Raw genomic sequence first — 24,995 nt, 5'->3', positions numbered from 1 at the left:
GCGAGGGGCACCGGCCGAGCCCGCAGGAGCAGTCCGCAGGGGCTCCGGGCCCGCACTGCCCGTGGCCGGCCGGCGGTGCTCTGAGGGGAGCGACCCCGGGCCCGCGCCCGCCGCCATCTTCCCGCGCAGGAGCCGCGGCACCGGAGCTATGGCCGGCGGCTCGTACCATATCTCCAGCCTGCTGGAGAAGATGACCTCCAGCGACAAGGACTTCAGGTGCGGGCCCCGCGGCACGGACCGGCCGTGCGGGGGCAGCCGCCCGCGGACGGCGCCTCAGGTCCCGGGAGGTGCCGCACGGGAGAGCGGCTTCGGACTTGGGTTCCGCTTCGGACCGGAGGGGGGTTCGTTCAACTGGGAGGGCGAGCTGTGCCCACTGGAGGGGTCCCTTGTACTGGGCAGACCCTCGGGTCAGGAATGGACAGGTTTGCGGGCAGCTGTGCGACTGTGTCTCTGGCAGAGAAGGGATCACTTTTGTTTTCGGTATTTAACCCGATTTGGAGCTTCTAGCCGAGAGGGGAACGCAGAGAAACCATCAGCGCCCCCGTCCCGTGCCCAGAGCTGCATGAAGCGAAGTGGAAGGGAATGAAAGTCCTGACCGCGGGACCTGAAGCTCTCACTTGTCTGGCAGGCGAGCAGCAGGGTGCAAAGCGCTGCAAAGTTTCCTGCTTGGTTTCTCTGATGCAGGGTTGGGTGGGGGGGGCTGAGCAGAGAGAGGGACAGCGGCTTGAGAGCTAGCACCTGGAGGGTGGGCGCTGTGATGGCTTTGTGTGCGAGGGGCCTGTCCGCCGGGCTCCGTGCCCCCCTGCCCGCCAGAGTCTCTGCCCCTGCCCGGGTCTGTCACTCTCTTTATGCCAGCAGATAAAGTCGCTCTCTCTTTAGGGCTGGGGCTGGTGGCTGGGTGCTTGATGTGATCTGCAAAGAGCTGTTAGAACTGACAGGTGAGGGAGGCTTGACCCACGAGCGTGGTGTCCTCTCAGCACCAGCCTGGAATGGAAGGTTTGTGCCAGACTTGGTATTTGGAGCTCTTCTAGAAGAGAGGGGCTAATGGTGCCCTCAGAGGGGGTTAACTTGTGCAGGGCTGTTACAGCAGGGACTTGGTGAAGGAGGCAGTGGGGAGGGTTGCATACAGTGTGTCCAGAGAACTTGTGTTTGCTTCCCCAGACAAACTGTGCCCACTGCAGGCTGTGCCATGTCACAGCAGTGTCCCAGGGCAGTCTGGACGTGGTCACCCTGCAGGGTGCAGACACCCTGCACACAGTCAGAGGTGAGCTCACTGCACAAGTAGCCCGAGGAGCAGGTCTGCCCTGCCTCCCTCTCCTGGAGCGATCCATGTGCCACCTGTGAGGTGCTGTGGGCAGGATGGCAGCAGGTAGCCAGTCCAGGGCCAGCAGTGCTGCCGTGGGAGCCCCAGCTCAGCCCCTGGCCATAATTGGTCATGCTGGTTCTGCTGGGCTGAGCTGCGAGCAGAGCCACAGTCAGGCTGTGTTGTGACCCTTACAGGACCTATGTGTCCCTCTGCTTGGCTCAGGCTGTGCTGTGACCCTTACAGGACCTGGGTGTCCCTCTGCTTTGCTCAGGCTGGGTCTCAGGCTGCCTGTGCACCACCACAGCAGCCCCTGGCTCCAGGTGTGCCCAGCTGCTGCTCAGCAGCAAGCTCACAGATTGGGAACACAAACACTGCCCTGGTACAGGAGGGCCCTTACATGCTGGGTGAGCTACCTCAGAGCCACATTTAAAGCAGAGGCATCACCTGGAAACTAAGAGGTGAGAGCCTTGAGACACCTATGCCTGTGCTGGGCTGACATTAGAAAGCAGCCAGTGCAGCACAGCCACGCAGAGATCTGTCAGAACCTCAGCCTGCTGCCCTGCTCCAGCAGCACAGACCCTCCCCAGGGCTCCTCAGCCCCCATTTGGATGCTGTCCCTGCTGGAAGGTGGCACTGCCTGTCCCTGCTAGAAAGTGGCACTGCCTGGCATTCAGCTGGGAGTTTGTTTTCCCTTCTGAGCTGGAGTGAGAAATGCTTGCTTGGGTTTGCTCACAGCAGGCTAAATATAGCCGGGGGGGCTTCTGCAGTTTGCACAGAGGCATGGCTCTGGCTTTCATTTATCAGCCTGAGCAGCCTTCCCCACACGTGTGCTACTGCTGTTGGTGCTGGGTAAGGCAGAGTCAGCAACCACATGGGCTCTGAGCCCCCACTCTGCTTTTCCTAGGCTGGGCAGTTGGGGAAAAATCCTGTCAAGAGTTTTCCTGTCACGGTTAACCATTTGGAGTTAGTCACTGGGGAAACCTACACCAGCTGGGTGCCACTTTGAGGGCTTTAGTTCACCCCAGCCCTGCTGTGTGTTTTAGGGAGAGGAGAGAAGGTGTCTGTGACAGGTTCTGCAGATCCCTTAGCTAAAGACTCTTCACCACCTGCCTCTAGCAGAGCTTCCCATTCCTGGTACAGTCACCATGTTTTGTGCCTTGCTTTCCAGGACAGTGTGAAGAGCTCTGAGGTGCCCTCTGCAAGGGTTTTCAGACAATCACTCACTGCCAGGCTTCCGTGTCCAAAGTGATGTTTTGTGCCTGCTTCTCAGCCAGCCCACTCCTGCTCTGTGCTTTTGCAGGTTTATGGCCACCAACGACCTGATGATGGAACTGCAGAAGGACTCCATAAAGCTGGATGAGGACAGCGAGAAAAAGGTTGTGAAAATGCTTCTAAAATTGCTGGAGGACAAGAATGGGGAAGTGCAGAACCTGGCTGTCAAGTGGTAAGAGCCTGGCTGCCCATCTCCCTTGGCAGCCCTAAAGCTGCCACAGACTGCAGAGTGTGCTCCTGTGGAGCCTGGCCCTGAGCCTGGGCACCTCACTAAGGAGCTTGCTCCCTCTCATGCTCAGAGGGGTGAGCAGAGTGGTATCTCTGCTTTGGGGAGCTCAGTGTCAGTGTCAGGAACCTTGCCATAGCCCAAGGAGTCTTCCTCGGCTGTCCTTTAGCCCAGTTTAAAGCTCTGCTCACCGAACTCCTCTGCTTCCCTGTGCCAGAAGTGGGACCGAACATATGCAGCCCTTCAGAAACAGCATTGGAATTTCAGGGGCATCTCCACTGCACTTTGTGGTGCACTCAGGTTGTTCCCTGCCTTCACTTCACCTGCAGTTCTACCAACCTTACCCAAACCCCACTGAAGGCTGCTCTGGAGGCAGCAGGGCAGGGTGCCTAAGGCTGGGGACATGACCTGTGGTGGGCGGGGGGGACTGATGCTGAGGCGTTGGTGACATTGGCACTTGGGGCTGAGCTAGGGCAGGAGGAGTGAACCTGAGCATGCCTGTGGGTGGTGGCAGGCACCCTGCTGCTCTCCATTCTGCCCTCTCCTCCCACAGCCTGGGCCCGCTGGTTGGCAAGGTGAAGGAGTACCAGGTGGAGACCATGGTGGATACGCTGTGCACAAACATGCTGTCAGACAAGGAGCAGCTGAGGGACATCTCCAGCATTGGGCTGAAAACTGTCATTGCTGAGCTGCCACCAGCTGCTGCGGGTGAGCTGTCTGTCTGTCTCTCTGTCAGACTGGGGCAGGAGAGCTCACAGACTTGGGACATGCATCATGTGGGCTGAAACTGCTTTTGGGTAGCACCAGAGGAGTCTTCCCCTTGAGGGCTGGCACTGGCACTGTGTGGGGAGAAAGCCCCCAAAGCAGTGTGGGTTTGCTGCAGAAGGCAGGGGGTGAACCTCTGCCCTGTGCTTCCTTCACTCTGAGCCCCACTCTGAGGGGTTGCTGTTGCTGTGGTGGTTTGGGGCAGCCTGTTCTTGAACCCAGGCTATATCCTGAGCCAGATTTATCTACTCCTACCCTTAAATTCAGTTATGGAGCTGAGAAGCAGTTTATGTCAGGAGTGCCCTTCCTGCTGAGCAGCCCTTGCCTTGCTGAAACTGAACATCTGCAAGGTAAAGAGCAGGGAAAAGTGTGCCAGGAGCTTCCCACCCAGCTCTGCTCCTTGTGCTGCAGGGGCCTGGGAGCTGCCTGAGAGACAGCCAGGAGGGTAGGGTAAAGGGCACTCCCAGAGGAGAGAAGCCTCCTGGCAGGCCTGCCCCTGAGGAGTTCTTGCTGTAATGAAGGAGGGACTCAGTCATCCTCAACAGTCAAAGGGCTGCTTCTTGACTGGCAGTGGGGGAAAAAATCTCTCTCTTGCAGGCTCCAGCATGACAGCAAACGTGTGCAAGAAAATCACAGCCCAGCTGACAGGAGCCATTGGCAAGCAGGAGGATGTCTCTGTGCAGCTGGAGGCTCTTGACATCCTATCAGATATGCTGAGCAGGTACCAAAGGGCTTCCTTCTGGCAGCTCTGCCTGGCAGGAGCTGCCTCTCTCTGCCTGTTTTCATTTCTCTGCTTCCATAATCCTGCTGTGAGGACTTAAAAATGAGGGATTTGGGTTGGCTGCCACTGGGGGCTATCACCAGAGCTTATCCCCCAGCAGGGGTGAGAGGTGCCAGGCTGAGTTGTGCTGTACTGAGGAGCAGCAGTGGTGCTGCTCCTGAGTCCCACAGGCAGGTGTGGGGAGGCAGGGGGCAAGGCAGGGAGGCTTATTTTAGCCCTGTGACCTGAGCACACATGCAGTTTTTTCCTGGCTGCCTTTCTCTTGTTACAGAAGTTAGAGTGACAGTGTCATATGTCAGCTGCATGCAGGGAATTACTGACAAAGCCCCAGGTCACCTAGAAGGACACAGCCAAAACCAAGCCCTCCCTGTGTCCTACAGAACAAGTCCAGGCCATGGTGCCAGGCCCACTCTTCCCTCTCCCTGCCCACACACAGGGAGTCTGCGCAGCTGAGGGGTTTTACGTTGTTTGCTGCCAAGAGGGGGAGAAGAGAATTAGCTCTGAGGCTTTTCTGCCTTGTTCTGTTGGTTGCAGGCTAGGGGGAACACTCTGCTCTTTCCATTCCTCCATCCTGAGCTGCCTCCTGCCCCAGCTGACGAGCCCCAGGCTGGCAGTACGCAAAAGGGCCATCATTGCCCTGGGCCATCTTGTCTTGACCTGCAGTGGAAACATCTTCTCAGAGCTCACAGAGCATCTGCTGGCCGAGCTGAAGAGGAATGAGTCTACCTCCACTACCAGGACCTACATACAGTGTGTGGCTGGCATCAGCAGGCAGGCTGGGCACCGCATCGGTACGTAGCCCTGGGAACCCTGAGTATGGTGTAGAGCAGCTCCTGGCAGTGGTGAAACACATCTGCTCCCTCTGTTCCTGCTGTGTCAGTGCTCTGTGATTCCCTCTGTGCTCCTGGCCTGGCTCTCTGAGCTCCACTTGGAAGGGAGGAGACACCTGAGTAAGCCTCTGGCTATCCTTCCATGGTGATTTCATCTGAAGGTCCTGCAGCGCTTCCCTGCCCTGCATTAACACCTCTGGGAAAGAGGACAGAAGATAATCCCTGTCCAAAGGAGAGGAGGAAGGGAAGGCAGCATACTGTGTCACCTGTCTAAAAGACCTGCCAGAGCTGAGGCTGGCTCTTACAAGATCACTAATCCCTGTCTGTGACTGAAATGCCAACAAGGGGCTGAAGACAGGGAGCAGTGGGTGGGCTGCTGAAATGCCTGCAGGGCTGGGCCTTGGTGGGCTGCTGGCCCTTGGCCCCTGGGCTTCAGGGCAGGAAAGCTCTGCCAGCAGCCAGCACATGAAGGAGGTGGCAGAAGGCTGTTAGCTGCTGGGTGGAGTGAGGGCTGGAATGGTTTTTCAGTGCTGCTGCCTTTGTATCCCCCAGGAGAGCACCTGGAGAAGATTGTTCCCCTGATCGTGCAGTACTGCAGCGTAGAGGATGATGAGCTGAGGGAGTTCTGCTTCCAGGCCTTCGAGTCCTTCGTCAGCAGGTGTGCCCCTGGGGGGCAGCTCTGCCTGGCCTGGGTCACTGGCCTCCTGCTGGGGCTGGGCTCAGCACCTTCCTGTGGGCATTGCTGGTGGGAAGGATACTTCATGAGTTCAGGCTCTTCTGCATGAGGAGGGCTCAGGCAGGAGAGGTGCTGAGCTGCAGCTCTCCTGTTGTTTGGCCAAGCATTTACTGCTTGTCTTGGAGCAGGAGCCCTGCAGGGCTGCTGAGGTTTTCCCCCATGAAGGGAGCACTCAGCCAGGGCCTGGAGGCAATTTATTGGATTTTCAGCTCCTAGAAATCCTTGTGCCCTCCCCAGGGTAATGTGGCCCAGCTCAGTGCACAGCAGGAAGGAGCAGCTCTGGTTTCACCCCTGTTACCAATACGTTCCTGTAGCCTGGGAAGCATTTGGGGTCCATGTGAGGATATTGCATTATTTGGATGTTTAAGAGAGCTTAGTCTTCAGTTTGCTCCCTCTTTGTGTTCTCACAGGTGCCCAAAGGAGATTGACCCTCACATCCCCACTGTGATGGGGCTGTGTTTGAAATACATCACCTTTGACCCAAACTACAACTATGACAATGAGGAGGAAGAGATGATGGAAACTGAAAATGAGAAGGATGAAGAGCAAGGTGCCTGCTTGTGAGGGTGACTGTGCTCAGCAGCTCCCTGGGTTCACACTTCTCCCCTTCCTGCTCCCTCACCTCTGTGATGTTACCTTCCAGACCTGCTGCCAGTCAGCTCTCTCAGATGGGCTCTTGTAGTTCAGTGGTGATGACACAGCTGTGTGTGCAAAGTTGCAGCAGGAATTGACTCTGGGAGTTTTACTTCTTTTTGAGAAGGTCCTCTGAGCTCTGCCTGCCTGAAGCAACTGAAACTTGACCTCTGAGCTGTCTTAGTGGAGAGCTATATGAGGAAAGTGCTGCTTTGCTCTGCCTGCTGTCTGCAGGACTTCCTCAGCACAACCAGCAAGCAGCCAGGCTTGGCACCTAGAAATCCTGAGGGGCAGGCATTCTGCCATTCCCGCTGTCAGGAATACTGCCTTGTGCTCCCAGTGTTGTGTTTCTTGCAGCCTGCCAGGCAGAGCTCAGAGCATGCTCCATGGGTGTTCTTCAAGGGCAGGAGGGAACACTGCTGCCCTTGCCTGCTCTCTGGCTCATCATCCAAGCTTCAGGTGTCTGCCCTCACAGCTGAGCTTGAGCGGTCCTGGGCTCCTGTGAGAGATGGCTCCTCATGGGGTGCTGACAAGGCTGCTGCTTCCAGGGGAATGTTGCAGGCAGTGAGCAGCTCCCCTCTGGTGCAGCCCTGATGTGACAGTGTCAGGGCAGCTACCTCAGCCTACAGAGGCAGTGCCCAGGCAGCCACAGGTTTACTCTAAGCAGCTGTTTTTAATTCTTTGTGGTAGAAGAGGGCAAGGCTAAAGTCCTGACCATTTCAAAGTCCCACCATTAAAAACATCTTGGCCCAGCACTGGAAACATCCTGGTGAGCAGGGAATGCAGCCTGATACTGGCTGCAAAAGAGGCCTTGGACTGGGTGGGGGTTAACTGTGGTGTGGGAGTGCAGCCTTGGGCAGAGGGAGGGGCACCCTCAGTGCTTGTAAGCTGCAGACACTTGGTGCTGCCTCTGCATAGCTCCACACTCTGCAGGCTGAGAGCAAAGGTTGGGGCAGGATCCTTGAAAGAAAGGCATTTGTGTCTCATACTTATTGGGGTAGGATCCTGAGGGGCTTCCTGCCAATAACACAGGAAGTTTTTAGGCTGTTCAGTGCCATCCAGGAATTGCTCAGACAAATATTTACATACTTCTGCCCTTAAAATTTGCAAACCTCCTTCTCCCTTCAAAACCAAAGCCTCAATGCCTGAGCCGAAGAGGCCAGGAACGGCAGCTACAGGAAGGTTTATTCACTGTCAGCTCTTGCTGGGAGTGGGAGAGCCTGGCACAGGGCAGCCCTAGGTCACACTGGCTGGCACAGGCTGCTCTGTGTTCCCAGCTGTGTATCCTGGCTGCAGAGGGAAGCTCTGAGGACCCAGGGAGCCTCTGCCTGTGGTGCTGTCCTGATGGAGGCCTCTCCTCTGCAGAGAGTGATGAGTACAGCGATGACGACGACGTCAGCTGGAAGGTGCGCAGGGCTGCAGCCAAGTGCCTGGAGGCCATGGTCAGCAGCAGGCACGACCTCCTGCAGGACTTCTACAGAATCCTCTCCCCAGTCCTGATAAGCAGGTTCAAAGAGAGGGAGGAGAATGTCAAAGCTGACATCTTCAGCACTTACATCTCCTTGCTGAAGCAAACGCTGCCCACCCAGAGCTGGCTGCACACTGCCGATGCTTCTGGCAAGGATGAGGTTCCTCTGAGGATGCTTCAGGACCAGGTGAGTCAGGACCTGCTTGGCTGGCTTCAACCTGGGAGCAAAGAGAAGCACACATAGTGCCACTGATGGATGTGCCTGGTAGTTAAGCTTGAGCACACTGCTTCTTCCTGAAGATTTTCCTTTTTCAAATGGCAGGTCCCCAAAATTGTCAAGGCCTTGCACAAACAGCTCAGAGAAAAGAGCATCAAGTCCAGACAGGGCTGCTTCAGCCTCCTGACAGAGCTAGCCAACGTCCTGCCTGGCTGCCTGGCAGAGCACCTCCCTGTGCTCATCCCTGGTGAGCCTCTCTGGGGGCTGAGGGAGCAGGGCTGGGGCTGAGAGAGCTTTCACAAGACGTGGTACCCTTTAAAGCAACTCTTTGTGCTGACTGCTGATTGCATTTGCACCATCACATTATCCTCTGAGCTTTCCTGCCTTTGGGCTTGGGAAGCATCCCACTGAGGGAGGGCTTGGAATGCTGCAGGGAGCAGGAAGGCACCAGGAGAGTCACTTTGCTCTGCTCCCCTGGGAGGCTGCTTGTGAACCCCCCTGCGAACTGAGAGCAGTCACTGCCGTCTCCCCTCACAGGCATTGTTTTCTCCCTGGCTGACAAATCCAGCTCCTCCAACATGAGGATCGACACCCTGGCTTTTCTGCATGTCCTCCTCTGCACCCACCAGCCAGAGGTGTTTCACCCTCACATGGCAAGCCTGCTGCCTCCAGTTGTGACCTGCATTGGAGACCCCTTTTACAAGATCACCTCTGAAGCCCTGCTGGTGGCTCAGCAGCTGGTGAAAGTCCTCAGGCCCCTGGACAAGCCCTGCATGTTTGATGCCAAGCCCTACATGAGGGACCTTTTCCCCGCTACTCTGAAGCGGCTGCAGGCAGCTGACATCGACCAGGAGGTGAAGGAGCGTGCCATCTCCTGCATGGCATACACCATCCACCACCTGGGAGACCACCTCAGCACCCATCTCCAGCCCACCCTGCAGATATTCCTGGAGAGGCTCAGGAACGAAATCACCAGGCTGACAACAGTCAAAGCCCTCACCCTGATTGCTGCCTCTCCCCTTCACATCGACTTGAGGCCCATCCTGGGGGAAGGGTTCCCCATCCTGGCTTCCTTCTTGAGGAAGAATCAGCGTGCCCTGAGGCTGAGCACTCTGACCGCCCTGGACGTGCTGGTGAGGAACTACAGCGACAGCCTGAAGCCTGTCATGCTGGAGGCCGTGCTGGCTGAGCTGCCTGCCTTAATCACCGAGAGCGACATGCACGTGTCGCAGGTGGCCATCCTCCTCCTCACCACTCTGGCCAAGGTCTGCCCCTCCTGCCTCTCCAAGGCCAGCGGCCCCATCCTCGCCGAGATCTTCCAGCTCGTGCACTCGCCTCTGCTGCAAGCGGGGGCGCTGGGCGCCATCACGGACCTCTTGCAGGTGCTGGTTGTGGCGCCAGCGGCGGCCGCGGGCTGCGCGGAGCTGCTGCGGCAGCTGACGGAGCCCATCCACCGCTGCGGCGCCGCGGAGCCGCCGGCCGCGCACCGCCAGACCTTCCACGCCGTGGCCAAGTGCGTGGCCGCCCTGTGCGCCGCCTGCCCGCGGGAGGCTCCTGGCGCCGTCAGCCGCTTCCTGCAGGACGCGCGGAGCCCCGGGCGCAGCTCGGCCGTCAGGGTCTTGGCCTTCCTATGCCTGGCAGAGCTGGGCCGCGGCGCCAGTCTCGACGAACAGGGAGAGCTCCAGGCTGTCCTCCTGGAGGCCTTCGCCTCCCCCAGCGAAGAGGAAAAGTCGGCGGCGTCCTACGCGCTGGGCAGCATCGGCGTGGGGAGCCTGCAGCAGTTCCTGCCCTTCCTGCTGCGGGAGATCGGCAGCCAGCCCCGCAGGCAGTACCTGCTGCTGACCTCGCTCCGGGAGCTGCTTGGCGCCTGCCCGCCCGCCGCCCTCGGGCCCTACGTGGAGGATGTCTGGGCGCTGCTGTTCAGGCACTGCGAGTGCGCCGAGGAGGGGACGCGCAGCGTGGTGGCCGAGTGCCTGGGCAGGCTGACGCTGGTGAACCCTGCCCTGCTGCTGCCCCGCCTGCAGGAGCAGCTGGCCTCAGGTGAGGGGCTGCGCGGCAGGGCACTGCCCACCTCGGCTGCCGTGGGGGGAGAGGGAAAGGAGGAGGCTCTGCGAGGGGCCGGCAGAGTGATGCTGGTGTGCCCGACGGCAGGAGAGTTCTGGGAGCAGGCGCTGCATACGAATGGTGTGGGAGCAGGGTTAATCAAGGAGACTGTGAAGACAAATGCTCCATTCTGTCCAGCCCCTGTGCAGTGTGATCTAGACTGGGACGAGCCTGCAGTGGTTTGGGGGCAGTGATTTTGTCTGGTGGCCTTTCACTGTCTCTACTCCCACCCCACAGGCTCACCACACACCCGCAGCACCATTGTCACCGCCGTCAAGTTCACTATCACGGACCAGCCCCAGCCCATCGACGCACTCCTGAAAGGCTGCATAGGTACCAGAAGCAGGGCTGGGGGCAGCTCTCGCTGGCTTTGGCAGCTCTGGGACTTCCACACCTATGTGAGACTTACCCAGGTGGCTGCCCTCTGTGCTGCTCTGCTCTGGGGCTTTAGCAGCACTGCTGTCACCTGAGTCCTTGCATAATGCTCTGACACCTTACTCTTGGGTGGGTTCTGTGGGTGCCAGAGTTCTTAGGGAGCATAAGCTCCATCTGCCTTGAAAATGATGGTTCAGGCATCTGCTGACAAGGATCTTGGCAAACGCAAGCTACATGAGAAGGGTCTCATGCCCATGGAGGCCACACCTCAGCTGTGTTGTGTAAAACAGCCTTCTGCTTCAGAGGAGTCTGAGCTGATGAGAGCTGAGCAAGAGAAAATCAAACCCAGCTTCCTTGAGTACTAAAGCTTCTGGCTGGACTTCAGGATGAGGTAGCTGAATTGTGTGGGTTGGGTTTCTGTCCACAGCCAGGAGATGTGGCGCTGTGTGCCAGCTAAGGGAGGGAAAGCATCTCCAGTATCTGTTAGACTGTGCCCCTGGAGCAACTTTGCCACAGGTCCTTACATAGCCAGGTTCCTTGGGCTCCATTTTATGTGCTCCTGAACAGCAGCTCTGACAAGGGTGTCCTTACCCACAGGTGACTTCCTGAAGACCCTTCAGGATCCGGACCTCAATGTGCGGCGTGTGGCCCTGGCCATGTTCAATTCTGCTGCTCACAACAAGCCCTCTCTGATCCGGGAGCTGCTGGGCTCAGCCCTGCCCAGCCTGTATGCCGAGACCAGGGTCAGGAGGGAGCTCATCCGGGAGGTGAGTCCTGCCAGGGCTGAGGGTGACCTGCTGCTGCTGCCCTGCCTGCTCCAAGCTGTCAGCTCTGCTTTTCTCCTGCTCAAGGTAGAAATGGGGCCCTTCAAGCACACGGTGGATGATGGCCTGGACGTGAGGAAGGCTGCTTTTGAGTGCATGTACACTCTGCTGGATAGTTGCCTGGACCGGCTGGACATCTACCAGTACCTGGACCACGTGGAGGATGGGCTGAAGGATCACTATGACATCCAGGTGGGTGCTGTGCCTTAACCTGCTGCAGGGTGGCACTGGGGACCTGGGATTGAGCTGAGCTGGTGTCACCACAGCACAGAGTGCCTCTGCCCTGCCTTTCCTGCTCCTTGTTCCTACAGGATGAGATGAAACAGCCTCAAGTTGCCCCAAGGGGAGGTTTAGGGTGGACATGAGGACAATTTGTTCTCCCAAATGGCTGTAAAGGCCTGGCCCAGGCTGCCCAGGGCAGTGGTGGAGTCCCCATCCCTGGTTTCAAATCCATGGAGATGTGGTGCTGAGGGCCATGGTTTAGTGGTGCCCTGGCAGTGTTGGGTTAAGGGTTCGACTCAATGATCTTAAAGGTCTCTTCCAACGAAAAGAATTCTGTGATTCCATGGTTCTGTTTTCTGCAGCCTGTGCCCTGCCATTGTCTGGCTCTGGTGTGACCATGCTGGCCTTGGACACACAGCCCTGGGGTAGTTGTTTTACAGGAGTTCTTTCTGCTTTCAGCCTTAAAACTGTCATTTGCTCAGTGGGGCCAGTGACACTGGATTAAAATACCCTTAGCACTGTCATATTGGTGGCCTCATTCCTCAGCTGCTTTGCCTCCACTCAGCCCTGACCACAGCAATGCAATGGCAGGAGCCCTGTGCTGTGTCAGAGGCCATCAGCCCTCCAGAGTCAGCCAGCAGCAGGACACAGCTGTTGCAGTGTGACCAAAGCTCTTGCTGCAAGAACCTGCCCCCTGTGGCATGGTGCCTCAGCTGCTGCAGCAAGGAGGGTCCCAAGTGCAGGCTGGGGCTCCCCAGGTGGGGGCTCAGCAGGCAGGGCAGTGACCCCCTTTTCCCTGTGCAGATGCTGACCTTCATCCTGCTGGCTCGGCTGGCTGCGCTGCGCCCCCAGGCCGTGCTGCAGCGCCTCGAGCGCCTGATTGACCCCCTGCAGGCTACCTGCTCCACAAAGGTGAACTGGGGCCCTGGGGGTGGGCCCTGGGAGGGGTCTGCCCCACAGCTACCACTGCTGAGCAGTGTGAGTTTGTGAGTGTCATTCTATTGTCCCTCTCAGGGCAAGAGAAGATCTGTCTGGCCTCAAACCAGCACAGCTCCTCAGCTGGGGAGCCACTTGCTTGTCCCCATCCCCACTGGCCTGTCCCAGTCCCTGTGCCCTCCCTGCCCGAACTGCCAGCTGAGGGGGTGCCTGTGTCTGCAGGTGAAAGCTGGCTCTGTGAAGCAGGAGTTTGAGAAGCAGGACGAGCTGAAGCGATCTGCCATGAGAGCAGTGGCTGCCCTCCTGACCATCCCTGAGGCTGAGAAGAGCCCAGCCATGGCAGAGTTCTCCTCTCAGATCAGAGCCAGCCCTGAGATGGCCTCACTTTTTGAGAGCATTCAAAAGGACTCTACTACCCTGTCCAGCGCTGAGTCCATGGACATGAATTGAGCTCTGCCTCACCACCTCCTGCCCTCAAGGCACCCACCCAGTGCAGACACCAAGGACATCACCCAGCTGGTCCACAGCCACCTGCGAGTCACTGGGCACCAGCAGGAGGAAAGGGCTGGCTCCAGCTGCACTTGGAGCTGGAAAGTGATATCCTTAGCTAGGGAGGGGCAGGAACATCCCAGTCCTGCTTTCTCAGCAGGTTCAGGGCGGGGTCCACGTGAGTGTGGTTCCACAGCAAAGGGAGATCACTGCGTGGAGCCTTTCCTTGCTGCAGTACCGAGAGTTGCAGAGATTTTTAAGTACTGCACCTGCACTTTCTGCCCCCAGCTGCCTGAAGAATGAGTTTGTAGTGTTTCACTTCAGAACATGGCTAAAGGCTAATCAGTGGAGAGCATCACAACCACAGGCCCTGTTTCAGAGGGCACTCCTGCTGGCAGAGCTGCATGGGGAAGGACATCGCCCCAACCCCCAGCCTTCCACCTGGAGCCACCTCATGGCACAGGCACCAACAGCTTGGTGGTGTTGCCTGCAAAATACCTCAACCAGCTGCCTTCCAGGAGCAAACTCACACTGAGCTCACCTCTGCCTTCAGCTCTGGCTTGTCCCCCTCCAAGCAACTCAGTGTGTCATGACCAGCAAGTGTGTGCAGAGCTGTTCAGCATCACAGCAACAAGAGAGGGAAGCCACCCACCATAGGCATAAGCACACCAGCAGCCCCCACTAACCCCTCTTCTGCCATCTAAAAACTTGCCCCACAGCAGCTGCAGTGGCCACAGCCTGCTCTGTGGAGGGCAAAAAGCTTTAAGACAGAGGCCACGGCAGCAGCTTAGAGAAGAGGGGCCCCACCCACGCTGCACTGCTGGAGCCATGGAGCTGCACCTGCTTCCCTCCCTCCTTTCCTGACAGAGTGCTTGATGCAAAAAATATTTACAGTGCCGTGTGAAAGAGCAGCTCTTGTGTGAGTCCTGTCAGAAATAAACCTGCCTGTCAGCCAGGAGCATCCCTGGGCTCCTCAGCTAGGGGGGAGATCAAAGATCACCCCTGCAAACAAGCACATTGCTGGGCACAGCCAGGCTGTGCCAGGGCCACCCAGGGCCTCCTGACCCCACTGGCAGCAGCCACAGCCCTGCCCTGGTGTTGCAGGCAGGCCAGCAGCAGGCCAGCCCTGCCCTGGTTGTTCCAAGCGGGACAGTAGCAGGCCAGCCTGGGTTGGTGATACCCTTTATTTAAGGGTGGCTGCAGGGCTCACTCATTCTCCTCGCTGCGCAGCCGCGCGTTGGGATTGGTGATCTTGATGGCCAGCTGGGCTGCACGCTCCACGATCACCTTGCGGTTCTTGGAGGACACGTTGTGAGCGATCTCTGCACAGAAGGACCTGGCAGGAACAGATCTCCGGTCAGCCTCAGCTCCAGCACACACCCAAGCTGGCCAGAGCTGGCCCTGGCAGTGCCAAAGAGCACCCAAAGCATCACCACGCAAAAGCCACCCTCACCGCCATGCCCAACCAGTCCTGTGGTGCCCCACAGCAGCAGCTCACCACCTGCTGCTTTTCCTGCTGCAGATGGAGTGAGGGGCACCTTCAAATGCTGCTAATTAACTCCTCATTACTTTGTTTTAGGAGTGCCTCAAGCAGCTGCAGCGTGCGTCTGAACAGACCTGGTACTGTGCTTCTGACCATACAATCACAAATGGTTTGGGCTGAAAAGATCTCAAAGGTCATCTAATGCAATCCCCCTGCAGCCAGCAGGGACATCCCCAACCAGAGCAGGCTGCTCACAGCCACAAACAACCTGACCTGCAATGGTGCCAGCCATGGGGCAGCTCCCACCTCTCTGGGCAGCCTGGGCCAGGCTCTCCCCACTCTCAGGGTCAAACATTTCTCCCTTCTCTCCACTCTCAAGCTCTTGGAGTTCAAACCATCCCCCCTTGTCCTGTCACCACAGGCCCTGCTCAAGAGTCTGGCCCCAGTTTCCTGCTCAGCCCCTTTCAGGGGTCCCTGGACTCTTCTCCAGGCTCAATAACCCAAATCAAAGTGACACTGGGCCAGCACTGCCTACCACCACTGACCAGCACGTTTCAGCCCAGCACATGTGATGCGCACCAGCACCAACACTAAGGAAGCCTGAGACAACCTTGAAGAGCACCACAAGGCCATCCCTCATCTTCCCTTGACTCTCTACCCCCCAGCCTGATGCCACTCAGGGATGGGCAGTGGCTCCACAAGCACAGGGAGCATGCGGGCCCCACACTCACTTGTTGCTCATCATCAGCACCTCCAGCTCCTTGACGTTGTGGACCAGGAACTTCCTGAAGCCCGTGGGCAGCATGTGCTTTGTCTTCTTGTTGCTGCCGTAGCCAATGTTGGGCATCAGGATCTGCCCCTTGAAGCGCCGGCGCACGCGGTTGTCGATGCCCCTTGGCTTGCGCCAGTTCCGCTGCACAAACGACAGACAATACTCAACAGCTGCAGGAAGCAGCCTGAAAACATCTGCCCAGAGGTGACAACCAAAATAGACCCTGCAAGTCCCCACCAGCCCTAAAGGCCACCACCTCTGACTGCCCCAGGATCCATCTGCCACCCGACTTCCCCTGCCCTGTTACCTTGATCTTGACATAGCGATCAGACTGGTGCCGGATGAACTTCTTGGTCCTCTTCTTGACGATTTTAGGCTTCACGAGAGGCCTGAGGGCGGGCATGGTGCCTAGGAGAAGCAGAAGTGGCTGAGCAAGGGTCCTGAAGCAGCGGTGCCTTGCTCCCGGCGCCAGCCCATGTGGCAGACTCTTCTTCCACTCGCAGGCCACTGACGGGGCGGGCGAGGGAATGGGTATGGCCTGCAGTGGCTTTGCCTCCCGATTCCGAAGCTGGAAGAGCACGGGGAGCTCTCCAGATGCGATCCTGAGAGGTGCTGCCTTGCTCAGGCCCTTCGGCAACCGCCCTCGCTGCCATTACGTTCCCCACGCGTCCTGCGGCCCGACCGGCCCCAGAGCCCTCCTAGCCCAACTGCGACTCCTGCTCTGCGGGCCCGCAGTGACCGAAACTCGCCCATCGCCAACCCCCGGTGGGTTCAGCCACGGCAGCCTTTGCTCAGGTCCGCCAGCCGACGCAGCCTCCTCAGCACCAACACCGAAACCATTTCACCTCAAACTCTCCGGTTCAGCGAAGCGCCGGCCGCGTCCCTACGAGCCCTGCCGCAGCGACGCGCCGAGGGCCAAGCGCCAGCGCTTCCCGGCCCACGCACGGCCCCGCTGCGTGGCCGGGAGCGCGCAGCCGCCGCTCCCGTGGTTATCCAGTTATAACACTATGGTTATCCACGCCGCGGCTACCCACGCCGCGGCCTCGGTACACGCTTCGCCACCCGGCGGCAGCCTTTTCTCGCCCGCCCCATGCAGGATGCCCGCGCCCAGTGCGAACCGGTAGCGGAGGGAAGGGGGTGTGCCCGCGGGATACAGCCGTGCCGTGCCCCAGGTGGTGGAGCGCCGGGGATGGGAGCAGATGGCAGCGGATAGGACTCACCGGGAGCGCGATGGCGCCGTCCACCACGGGCGCCGTCGAGAGAGGGGGGTGGAGGGGGCCGCGCGCAGGGGCTTATGGGATACGCGGACGGTCCTACCAGGCCCGTACAGCGCCCGGGCTGCCCAGAGCTGGCACCGGCCCTTCGCGGGGCACCGGCCCGCGGCCGAAAGCCGTTGTCTAGAGCATTCTGTTCAGCGAGGACGTCCCGGGAGAAAGGGTCCGTGTTCGTACCCCGTCTAGAACCGTGCGCTCGATACAAGGGTGCCAGGACCTGCCTGACGTCACTTTCGCCGGCTATGCCCGGGAGCGCTGATTCCGCCAGTGCCGCTGGGCGGGTGGCGCCACCTGGCGTCCAGCTGGGGCGCTCCGCCAGGCCCCGGGCCCGCCGACTCGGGAACGGCAGCGGCCGCTCGGGCGTGGGTGCGACGGCAATGACCTGGGTACAGGCGGTGTGTCTTCAGCTGAGCAGCGACAAGCGAGCCCTGCTGGGGTGAGGCGCTCAAAGAAGCGATCTGAACCCACTGGTGGCAATAGCCACTTGTCACAGCCGCGGGGCCAGGGCCGGCCGGACAGCGGCAGCAGCGCATTCTGCTCGGACCCGGCCCGGGGGCAGGCGGCGGCTCGGAGGACCCCGGAACGGCCCTGCCCGAGCCCCCGGTTCCTGCTTCCGCGGCGGAGCCGAGCGTCGCCGGTACAACAGCGAGGCCTCGCCCCTACCCCTGCCGCAGCCCGTACCCGACACGAGCACATGCTACAAAACCTGGGATACTTTTTATTAAAAGAGAGAGGTTAAAGAGGCCAGGCCCGCGGCGGCCCGAGCCGGTGTCAATAGGCATAAACAGAGAACTCGGGGACAGAGCAGCACTGCGGGCACCCGAGGTACTGCTGCCATTCAGCCCCTGCCCAGCTGATGCTTGTCCCACGTTCAGCCGATGCTCAGCCTCTCATGGTTCTCCCACAGCCACGTGTGGTACACGTTCAGCTTGTGGTCCTGTGGCTGCACCTGAAACACAGCAGGAGCCTTCAACACCGGCTCCACTACTGACTCCTACAGCACCCCCTGCTCTGGTCTGGGCTCTGGCTCCCCCACACCTTGTTCGGAGCAGTGTAAACCATGGGGTACCGTGTTTGGTCAGCCCCCAAACCACCCACTCGCTGTGAATCAAGAGACTGTGCTGGAGAGCAAAACAGCTCAGCTGCTCCTCAGCCCCCTGCCATAGCAAAGGCCCCACCACCAATGATGTGATGCCAGGATCACAGGGAACTTGAGCATCACGAGAACAAGAGGAGAAACAGTGAAGGTGGAGAACTGCAGAAAAAAACCCTCAAGGTGACAGCCACCTTCATTTGGGGGTTCAGCACTGGGGAAGTACCATTCTGAAAACAGGTAAGCTGCATTTTCTCTGCCTCAGGGATCCCACAGGGCCAGGCCCCCACAGTGGGCAACAGCACCCACCTCCTGCCACTCATTGACACAGAAGATGCGGTAGGAGTCGTTGCCGTACTTGCCGATGCCGTGCAGCTCGATGGGGTAGCGCCAGCGCTTGCTCAGGTACTCGCCTGCAACACAGCCAGGCCTCAGTGCCCAGCCACTGCTCTGCCCATACCACACGCCTCGTGGGGCAGCGTCTGCCATGCCAAACACAGCTCTGGGCTATTTCCTGGGGAGCGCGGGCAATGGGAGTCCTGTGGGGCACACCTTAAACACCTCTGAAATCACTGAGGGTCATTTTAATTCCAACTCTCTCCCCAGAGCCTGCAAAGGAATAACTCAGTTCACAGTATAAACCACAGCAGGGTGACTGAAAAAACCCAGGCTGGAAGGGCCTTCTGCAGGACCTGTGACAGCACAGGGCAGAGCTGCCTTGGCACAAAGCAGCCTTGCAGGTGTCTGTGTCATTCTCTACTCAGGGAAGCCTCCTGGGCAAAGATCTCCTGTGGAGCTCATTGTGTTCCTGGCATTTCATTCTCAGCAGCTTTGCACAGAGAATCCCAGAGTGGTTTGGGTTCACAGAATCAATAAGGTTGGAAAAGACCTCAAGGATCATCAAAGTCCAACCTGTCACCCAAGAACTCATGACTACTAAACCATGTCACCAAGTGCCACGTCCAATCCCCTCTTGAACACCTAAAGGTTGGAAGGCATCTTAAAGGCACACCCCCTGCCATGGGCAGAGACACCTCCTCTGGAGCAGCTTTCTCAAGGCTCCATCCAACCTGCCTTTGAACACTTCCAGTGTTGGAGCCTCCACAGTTTCTCTGGGCAACCTGTTACAGTGCCTCAGCACCCCCATGGTGTGAGCCCAACCTAACCCAAAGCTGCAGGAAATGAACCATTTGCCATACAGAAGGCAGTCAGGGAGCTCAGCAATGCTTTGTCTCTCCAGCCTAATTCAGACTCCTCCACAGCCATCTGCAGAAAACCTACCTGAGAACCTGATGATAGTTTTGGCTCTGAGCTCATAGAGGCCAAGAGGTTTGAGCAACTCTGACATCTCTCTCTGGTCTGCAGCCCTGGCTACTTCTGGAGAAGGATACTTCTTGAGGAACTCCCAGAGCACAGGAATTGCCACCTTGCCTAGAGAGAGAAGCCACCGTCCACAGACACTGCACAGGGAACTCCGATTTCTGGTCACTTCTTGAGGTGAGCTTTGCCAAACCAAGAGCCACCAATGAAGGATGATTTGTCACATCGACACATTCACGCTTTCATGGATGGCACCATAAATGGCAGCTGTGCTGCCTCCTCTGCCACCACCCCAACACTGACACCACATGAAGCTGCACTGCTCCATTTACCTGAAGTTTTGTTGAGAAATATGGTTGCAATGAGAAGCTTCCAGGGGTCATGGAAAAGTGTTTCTTGGACCAAGTTAAAAGGGGAACGTGGAGGAATCCATTTTCTGAGGGCTTTCCTTCTGGGTGGGCTGAAAGCTGTGTACAGAGGCAATAAGGGAAATTTATTGGGAAGTAAAATATAATTCACCTATTTAAGTGAAAATAACAAAACTAAGAGCTTCAGAGGCAGATTGATCTTTGTGGGGGCCTTGTACATGGATGGGGCCATGGCAAGTCCCACACAAAGTCAGAGAACCGCAGGGGGCTGAAGGCCAGGTGAGGGCTGGCTGTGAGTGGCCTCTGGCTGCATGTTACATCCATGCTTCAAGGACAGAGACTCTCCTCAGGTACCACTGCACTCCTGTGCACGTGCAGAGCAGCAGCTGTGGGGGGCAGGGCTCACCCTGGCAGGGGAAGCAGCTCAACAGCCTGAAGAGGTCTTCCCCAAACACACTCACACCAGAGCCATGGCAGAGCTGCTGAGGTGTTTGATACTCCAGCAGTTGTTTGCAAGACACTAACCCCGAGGTTCAATGTGGGCCAAGCTCCCCAGTGCCACCTGCGCATAGCCAGCCCACCCTGATGTTGAGCCACCCCCAGGAGGAGCTGCATCTGCCCAGAGGATTCCTACCTTCTTTACTGCATTTATTTGAAAAATAGGGGCTTGTCTTCCTCCTGTCCACTTGTGTCCGTAGTATAGACTTTCCTGTAAAGAAGTGATTCTGTACAATGACAAAGATAACCCCAGGTGCTCTGCTGTCACCCCACTGTGCTGTGAGGAAGTGCCAGGATTTCCTGTAGGTGCCCGGAACATCAACATGCTGTAGACTCACTCCAGCATTTCAACTCTGTGGAAGATCTCAGGAAGACAAACCATGACTCTGCCACAGTCTGAGGAAAAAGCTCAAGCGGCAACCAGGAATTCAGTGTTTGCCACACAGCCCAGCACATCAAAACAGGCCAGAAGTGACACTCTTGGTGAATTAAATTGACCAACGACATCCAGGGTGTGCAAGAGCACCCAGGGCGTCAGTGCAGCCATGGTAATGAGGGGAACAGATTGCACCACAGCTGGAGGGAGCAGCAGAGCAAGCTCCAGCTGCAGTCTGCACCAAGTGAAACGCTTCTTCAGGCTGGAGAGCAGTAGCCTGAGAGATCTTATTAATGTCTGTAAATATCTGAAGGGTGGGGGGCAAGAGGAGGGGGGCAGGCTCTTCTCAGGGGTGTCCCGTGACTGGAACAGGGGCGAAGGACACAAACTGGAACCTGGGAAGTTCCACCTGAACACAAGGCAAAACTTCTTTGTGTGAGGGTGCTGGAGGCCTGGAGCAGGCTGCCCAGCGAGGTTGTGGAGTCTCCTTCACTGGAGACTTTCAAGCCCCACCTGGATGTGTTCCTGTCTGACCCTGCTCTGGCAGGGGAGTGGAACTTGATCTCTGGAGGTCTCTTCCAACCCCTATCACTCTGTGATTCTGTGATTTTATTACAAGGAAATGAGACAGATTCAGATGCTGAAGCAGCTTGACCTGAAAGGGGACAGTTTGCCTGCGCAGTAGAACCCCTGTAGCAGGCTCAGGTACCCCTGGCACCGTAAGCACTGTGAAGCTCATCTGCACCTGGCATCAGCCCCAACCCCCTGCTTACCCAGGCTCCCTCGAGCCCTCTCTCTCCATGTTCCCAGTGCAGAGGACTTCTCCTCCAGTGCTGCAGAAGATGCATCATCAGGACCCTTCTCCACAGACTCCTGTGCTGGGCTGCCCAGTGTCCTCTGTGAGTGAGCCATGGCAGAGTCCAGCTGCCTGCCTGCCTGTGCCCTCTCTGTGGTCAGCAGAGCTGCCCCTGCACCCATGGGATCTGTGTCTTGAGTGGCTGTGCCCTGGCTGGCAGCCACACGTGAGGTTCTCCTCCTGCAGAGCTTCTTGCTCCCAGCGCCTTCCTCCTGCCTGCTCCATGCTCCTCTGTGCCTCTTGGCATGGCTGTTAGCTTGACTCCTCTCTCCAGAGCTCTTGCCACTTCCCTTACTCTGACCACTTTTTCCACGTGCCTGCTGCTCTCTTGTGGTTTTCCAACACTCCCCTGGGTTTAAACCTTTCGTGGTCAGAGCTCCACTTGTAAGAGAAGCCTCTCCCTGGGGCTCCTTTCCAGTTCTCTCCTCAGCACTGTTCTGCACGCTGAGGCCTTGCACGTGGCTGTGACAATCCTCAGCCCCTGCAACAGTTCCTGCAGCTTTTCTGCTGCATCTCTTCACCCTTGCTCGGGGACTCCTCTGGGGTGAGGCTGCAAAGACAAAATCTTCTGCTTTCAGCTTTGTCTCCCCAGTTTTCTGCAAATACTCCACAAGCTCTCTTTTCGACCTCAGCTTATGTCCTGCAGGGCTGTGGTATGAAAAACAAACCAATTAGTGATGCCTTCCTCATTCTCTTGCTCTGCACTAGAGCACATCTATTCTAGTGTTTAAAAAAACAAGCATCAAAAACAGTTGAGAATTTTCTGTGCCTTGACCCAGGCAGGTATACACAAGAAGTTTACAGCCAGTCCTGCACACATGGAGCTCCCTGCGTGGCACACTCATGCCATGTGCACCTGCAAGTCTGCACTGTGGGGATGAGAGAAGTGGTTTGCCCAAGAGCAGGCAGTGCTCAGCCCTCCACTCCACGGAGTGGGTTGGGTTGGAAGGCACCTTAAAGCTCATCTGGTTCCAAGCCCCTTCCGTGGGCAGGGACACCTCCCACTAGCCCAGGTTGCTCAAGGCCTCACCCACCTTGGCACTGAAGACTTTCAGGGATGAGGCACTCAAAGCCTCCCCGGGCAGCCTGTCCCTGTGCCTCAGCACCCTCACGGTGAAGGATTTGTTCCTTACATCTACCCCAGCCCTCTCCTCTCAGCTGAAAGCCTTCACCCCTTGTAGGAGGTCCCTCTCCAGCTCTCCAAGGTTTCCTCCGCAAGCAGCCCGCCGGCCTCACCTCACAAAGTAGACATCGATCCTCCCTGCCGTCCTGCCCGACTGCCGCCGCCTCGCCACCTTCTGCCAGCCGCTGAGGGCGGCACTGGGCCTAGCCGCCGCAGCCGCCAGTCTTCTTGCCAGGCTCCTCTCCGCCGCAGCGCCGGTGCCGCCGGTGCCGCCGGTGCCGCCGCCGCTAAGGCAAGGGCCGGGCCGTCCAGCCGCCTCCACCACCGCTTCGTCTGGGCTCCCACCCGGGAGGCTGCATGGGGAAGGAGATGCTCGGCGGGGCCCTGTTGGGAGCGGGGGACTCCGGGGCCCCGGGCCTGCCAGGCCCCGGGCCTGCCACTGCCCAGCGGGGATCACCTGCCGCCATCACCCCCATCCCACCGGTGGGCTCTGCGCTTTCCTCTCCGCCCCACACACCTACCCGCGGCCCGCCGCTCCTGGCGCCGCCATCGTGGGCGCCTTAAGTCACCTGACGCCGCTGCCGGTGCCGCCGGCTGCCGGCGCCCCCTGCCGTGGCGGCGGACCGGGGACGCTCCAGGCGCGTGCGCGTTGCCCGTGGCGCCGGTGGCGCGCGTGTAAACAAGCGCGCGCGGCGCTGAGGCGGCAGCGGCTCGGCCCGGCCCGGCCCGGGGAATGCGGGCCGCGCTCACCTGGCGCGATCGGGCTGACCAGTGGTGAGCGGTCCCGGGGGCAACCGGCCCGCTCCCTGCTGGGGAGGCCTTCGAGTAGCCGCGGTGGCGCCCGGCGGTGGGGCTGAAGGCCGGCAGCGGGCTGAGAGCTGGCAGCGGGCGGGCGGGTTGCGGCCTGGCCGTCGGAGCGGCCCGGGGAGCGGGACTGGGTCTTGGGCTCAGCGTCGTCTCTGCAGGCAGCACTTCTCTTTCCCCTTGGCCGGCCGGAGCGGCCTCGGCTGCTGGGGCGGATCTGGGAGGGCAGAGCCTTTCTGGACTTTCAGCCTTGCTTCCTCCACATGCGGCTCGCGGCTGTGTCGGGGCGGTCCTGCCTGCCGGCACCCCGCCGCGGCCTCCCACCGAGCCTCCCGGTGGTGCGTGTCGGGCTGCAGCCGGGCGCCGGCTAGGGCAGGGAGCTCCGGGAGCGGATCCCAGAGGGGCCTGTTTGTCTGGGGACTTCTCGGGGATCGGAAGGTCTCTCACGGGTCTAATTCCCAGGATTTGTCATGGGGCATCGCTGACATGAAAGGAAATATGTTTTCTAGTAACAGGCATCTGCTTGTGTTTGTGTTTGTTTGCTCTTTAGTATTTACGATCTTGCATTCAAGCCGGATGGGACTCAGCTGATAATTGCTGCTGGAAATAGGCTGCTGGTAGGGAAATTTCTTTTTCTCTTGCAGCTAACAGCTGTAGGAATAGGATTTCTTTCACATTAACTTCAGGATATGACTGATCAAAAATCCTCTTATCTCTTCTGTTCCAGCCTCGTATCTACATATATATTAATGCTTGCTAACTGTAAAGTGTTTGGAAGCCTTTTAATGTTTCTTACCAAGTTTTAATCTCTCTTTCCAGAAGTAATGAGGTTTAATTTCTTTGTGTCATCTCATCCTCTCTCACCTCACCCAGGGCTTTGAAATCCATTAACTTGTACCAAGCTGCACAGTGGTGTGCTGTACAGATGCTGTGGTGGTACAAGGTTCATGCAGATCTCTGTGAAAAGGGGAAATGAACTCAGATTGATGTCCCTACTTTGTGGAGGGCCTCAGCTAGAGCTTTGCACAGTTCCCTGGGGCCACTTGCCTGCTGCTAAACCCTCAGTGAGAGCAGCTCAGGATCATGCTCATGATTGCTGCAGAGCTTCCAGATGGGGCAGGGGTGGAAGCTACAGGCAGGGAGGGATGGCTCGGGTATCAAGATGCAGCTCGGAGCTGCATGGATGGTACAGGTATTAAGATGCAGCTTAGAGCTGCAAGACAGCAGGCTCTTTATTTTCAGTAGAGTGGCACGTTAAGTGTGGTCCTTTCCAGGAGCTGATGAAGTTTAAGTATCTAATGCAAATTAAAAAGGTAAAAAGTAAAGCAAGCTGGGCAAATTTGCTGCATGCAATTTTCTAAGACTGGTTCTTCCTCCACTCTGGGAAGTTGTAGGTTAAAGAAAGCTGCTTCCACACTTTGAAAGGTTTTGTCTTGCATATGATGTGGCAGTGCTGGGTAAACAGCTGGGCTCGAAGGTCTTTTCCAATCAAAATTTTTTTGTGATTCTGTGGTTCTATGACTGCAGGCTATGGGGAAAAAGCTAACACAAAAGGAAGGACAGAGTTGGTGGCCTTCAGGAGCTGTATAGCGTAGTCCTCAGTGGAAGGTTTTTTAGTGTATGGTTTTTCATTCGTGTGTTTGTTCTTTTTCCTGTTCAAACAGGTGTATGACACTTCTGATGGAACCTTAATTCAGCCTCTGAAGGGACATAAGGACACTGTGTATTGTGTGGCTTATGCCAAAGATGGTAAATTGCACTTTGTGAGTGTCTGTCTCCCATTCCCTGCTGCCAGTGGATCCAGAGAGCTCAGAGCTGCTTCAGCAGCAGTGGAGCTTGGTTGGG

The 24,995-nt window shown here is 57.9% G+C and overlaps 4 protein-coding genes across 10 annotated transcripts in view; 2 read left to right on the top strand and 2 right to left on the bottom strand.

Annotated features, from left to right (window-relative positions):
• Positions 1-148: 148 nt before the first annotated feature.
• LOC128971906 (cullin-associated NEDD8-dissociated protein 1-like) lies at positions 149-14,125 on the top strand. Of its 3 annotated transcripts, XM_054387636.1 has the most exons (16): positions 149-216; positions 2,607-2,750; positions 3,358-3,512; positions 4,167-4,290; positions 4,885-5,141; positions 5,733-5,838; positions 6,327-6,466; positions 7,111-7,117; positions 7,919-8,204; positions 8,340-8,481; positions 8,772-10,274; positions 10,575-10,670; positions 11,310-11,479; positions 11,564-11,728; positions 12,563-12,670; positions 12,917-14,125. In XM_054387636.1, the coding sequence occupies exons 1-16, from the start codon at positions 149-151 to the stop codon at positions 13,142-13,144; spliced, it is 3,699 nt and encodes a 1,232-aa protein (XP_054243611.1). In that variant the 3' UTR covers positions 13,145-14,125. The 3 variants fall into 3 exon arrangements, with proteins under 3 accessions (XP_054243611.1, XP_054243610.1, XP_054243612.1); XM_054387635.1 differs by lacking the exon at positions 7,111-7,117 and having other exon boundaries at positions 7,915-8,204; XM_054387637.1 differs by lacking the exons at positions 3,358-3,512; positions 4,167-4,290; positions 7,111-7,117 and having other exon boundaries at positions 7,915-8,204; positions 10,575-10,668; positions 11,380-11,479.
• A 229-nt stretch (positions 14,126-14,354) lies between these two features.
• RPL32 (ribosomal protein L32) lies at positions 14,355-16,690 on the bottom strand. Of its 2 annotated transcripts, none has more exons than XM_054387239.1 (4): positions 16,659-16,690; positions 15,746-15,846; positions 15,398-15,579; positions 14,355-14,519 (listed from the first exon to the last, which is right to left on the bottom strand). In XM_054387239.1, the coding sequence occupies exons 2-4, from the start codon at positions 15,839-15,841 to the stop codon at positions 14,390-14,392; spliced, it is 408 nt and encodes a 135-aa protein (XP_054243214.1). In that variant the 5' UTR covers positions 15,842-15,846; positions 16,659-16,690; the 3' UTR covers positions 14,355-14,389. The 2 variants fall into 2 exon arrangements, with proteins under 2 accessions (XP_054243214.1, XP_054243215.1); XM_054387240.1 differs by lacking the exon at positions 16,659-16,690 and adding an exon at positions 16,400-16,403.
• Positions 16,691-17,523: 833 nt separating this feature from the next.
• On the bottom strand, positions 17,524-22,896 carry MBD4 (methyl-CpG binding domain 4, DNA glycosylase). Its single transcript, XM_054387571.1, has 7 exons — positions 22,868-22,896; positions 22,460-22,699; positions 20,128-20,291; positions 19,458-19,592; positions 19,087-19,236; positions 18,115-18,218; positions 17,524-17,661 (listed from the first exon to the last, which is right to left on the bottom strand). The coding sequence occupies exons 1-7, from the start codon at positions 22,894-22,896 to the stop codon at positions 17,584-17,586; spliced, it is 900 nt and encodes a 299-aa protein (XP_054243546.1). The 3' UTR covers positions 17,524-17,583.
• Positions 22,897-23,079: 183 nt separating this feature from the next.
• IFT122 (intraflagellar transport 122) overlaps positions 23,080-24,995 on the top strand; it is a 29,940-nt gene continuing 28,024 nt past the window's right edge. For all 4 annotated transcript variants that reach the window (XM_054387539.1, XM_054387537.1, XM_054387536.1 and 1 more), the window contains exons 1-3: positions 23,080-23,120; positions 23,701-23,767; positions 24,815-24,899. In XM_054387539.1, the coding sequence (XP_054243514.1) occupies positions 23,080-23,120; positions 23,701-23,767; positions 24,815-24,899 (193 nt within the window). The remainder of the gene's footprint in view (positions 23,121-23,700; positions 23,768-24,814; positions 24,900-24,995) is intronic.

Source organism: Indicator indicator, chromosome 15, assembly GCF_027791375.1.
Source record: "Indicator indicator isolate 239-I01 chromosome 15, UM_Iind_1.1, whole genome shotgun sequence".
NCBI lineage: Eukaryota > Metazoa > Chordata > Aves > Piciformes > Indicatoridae > Indicator > Indicator indicator.
Note: the sequence above shows the minus strand (reverse complement) of the source record. Positions and strands in the feature narration are given on the sequence as shown.

Excerpts from the sequence above, each read along its gene's own strand:
- RPL32 (XM_054387239.1), bottom strand. The coding sequence starts at position 15,841 with ATGCCCGCCCTCAGGCCTCTCGTGAAGCCTAAAATCGTCAAGAAGAGG. Across the intron at positions 15,580-15,745 it reads ATCGCTATGTCAAGATCAAG|CGGAACTGGCGCAAGCCAAG; the intron begins GTAACAGGGCAG and ends TCGTTTGTGCAG. Across the intron at positions 14,520-15,397 it reads GTGCTGATGATGAGCAACAA|GTCCTTCTGTGCAGAGATCG; the intron begins GTGAGTGTGGGG and ends TGTTCCTGCCAG.
- MBD4 (XM_054387571.1), bottom strand. The coding sequence starts at position 22,896 with ATGGCGGCGCCAGGAGCGGCGGGCCGCGG. Across the intron at positions 22,700-22,867 it reads CCAGGAGCGGCGGGCCGCGG|CCTCCCGGGTGGGAGCCCAG; the intron begins GTAGGTGTGTGG and ends TTCCCCATGCAG. Across the intron at positions 18,219-19,086 it reads AACTATCATCAGGTTCTCAG|GCGAGTACCTGAGCAAGCGC; the intron begins GTAGGTTTTCTG and ends GCTGTGTTGCAG.
- LOC128971906 (XM_054387636.1), top strand. The coding sequence starts at position 149 with ATGGCCGGCGGCTCGTACCATATCTCCAGCCTGCTGGAGAAGATGACC. Across the intron at positions 217-2,606 it reads TCCAGCGACAAGGACTTCAG|GTTTATGGCCACCAACGACC; the intron begins GTGCGGGCCCCG and ends GTGCTTTTGCAG. Across the intron at positions 8,205-8,339 it reads TGAGGATGCTTCAGGACCAG|GTCCCCAAAATTGTCAAGGC; the intron begins GTGAGTCAGGAC and ends TTCAAATGGCAG.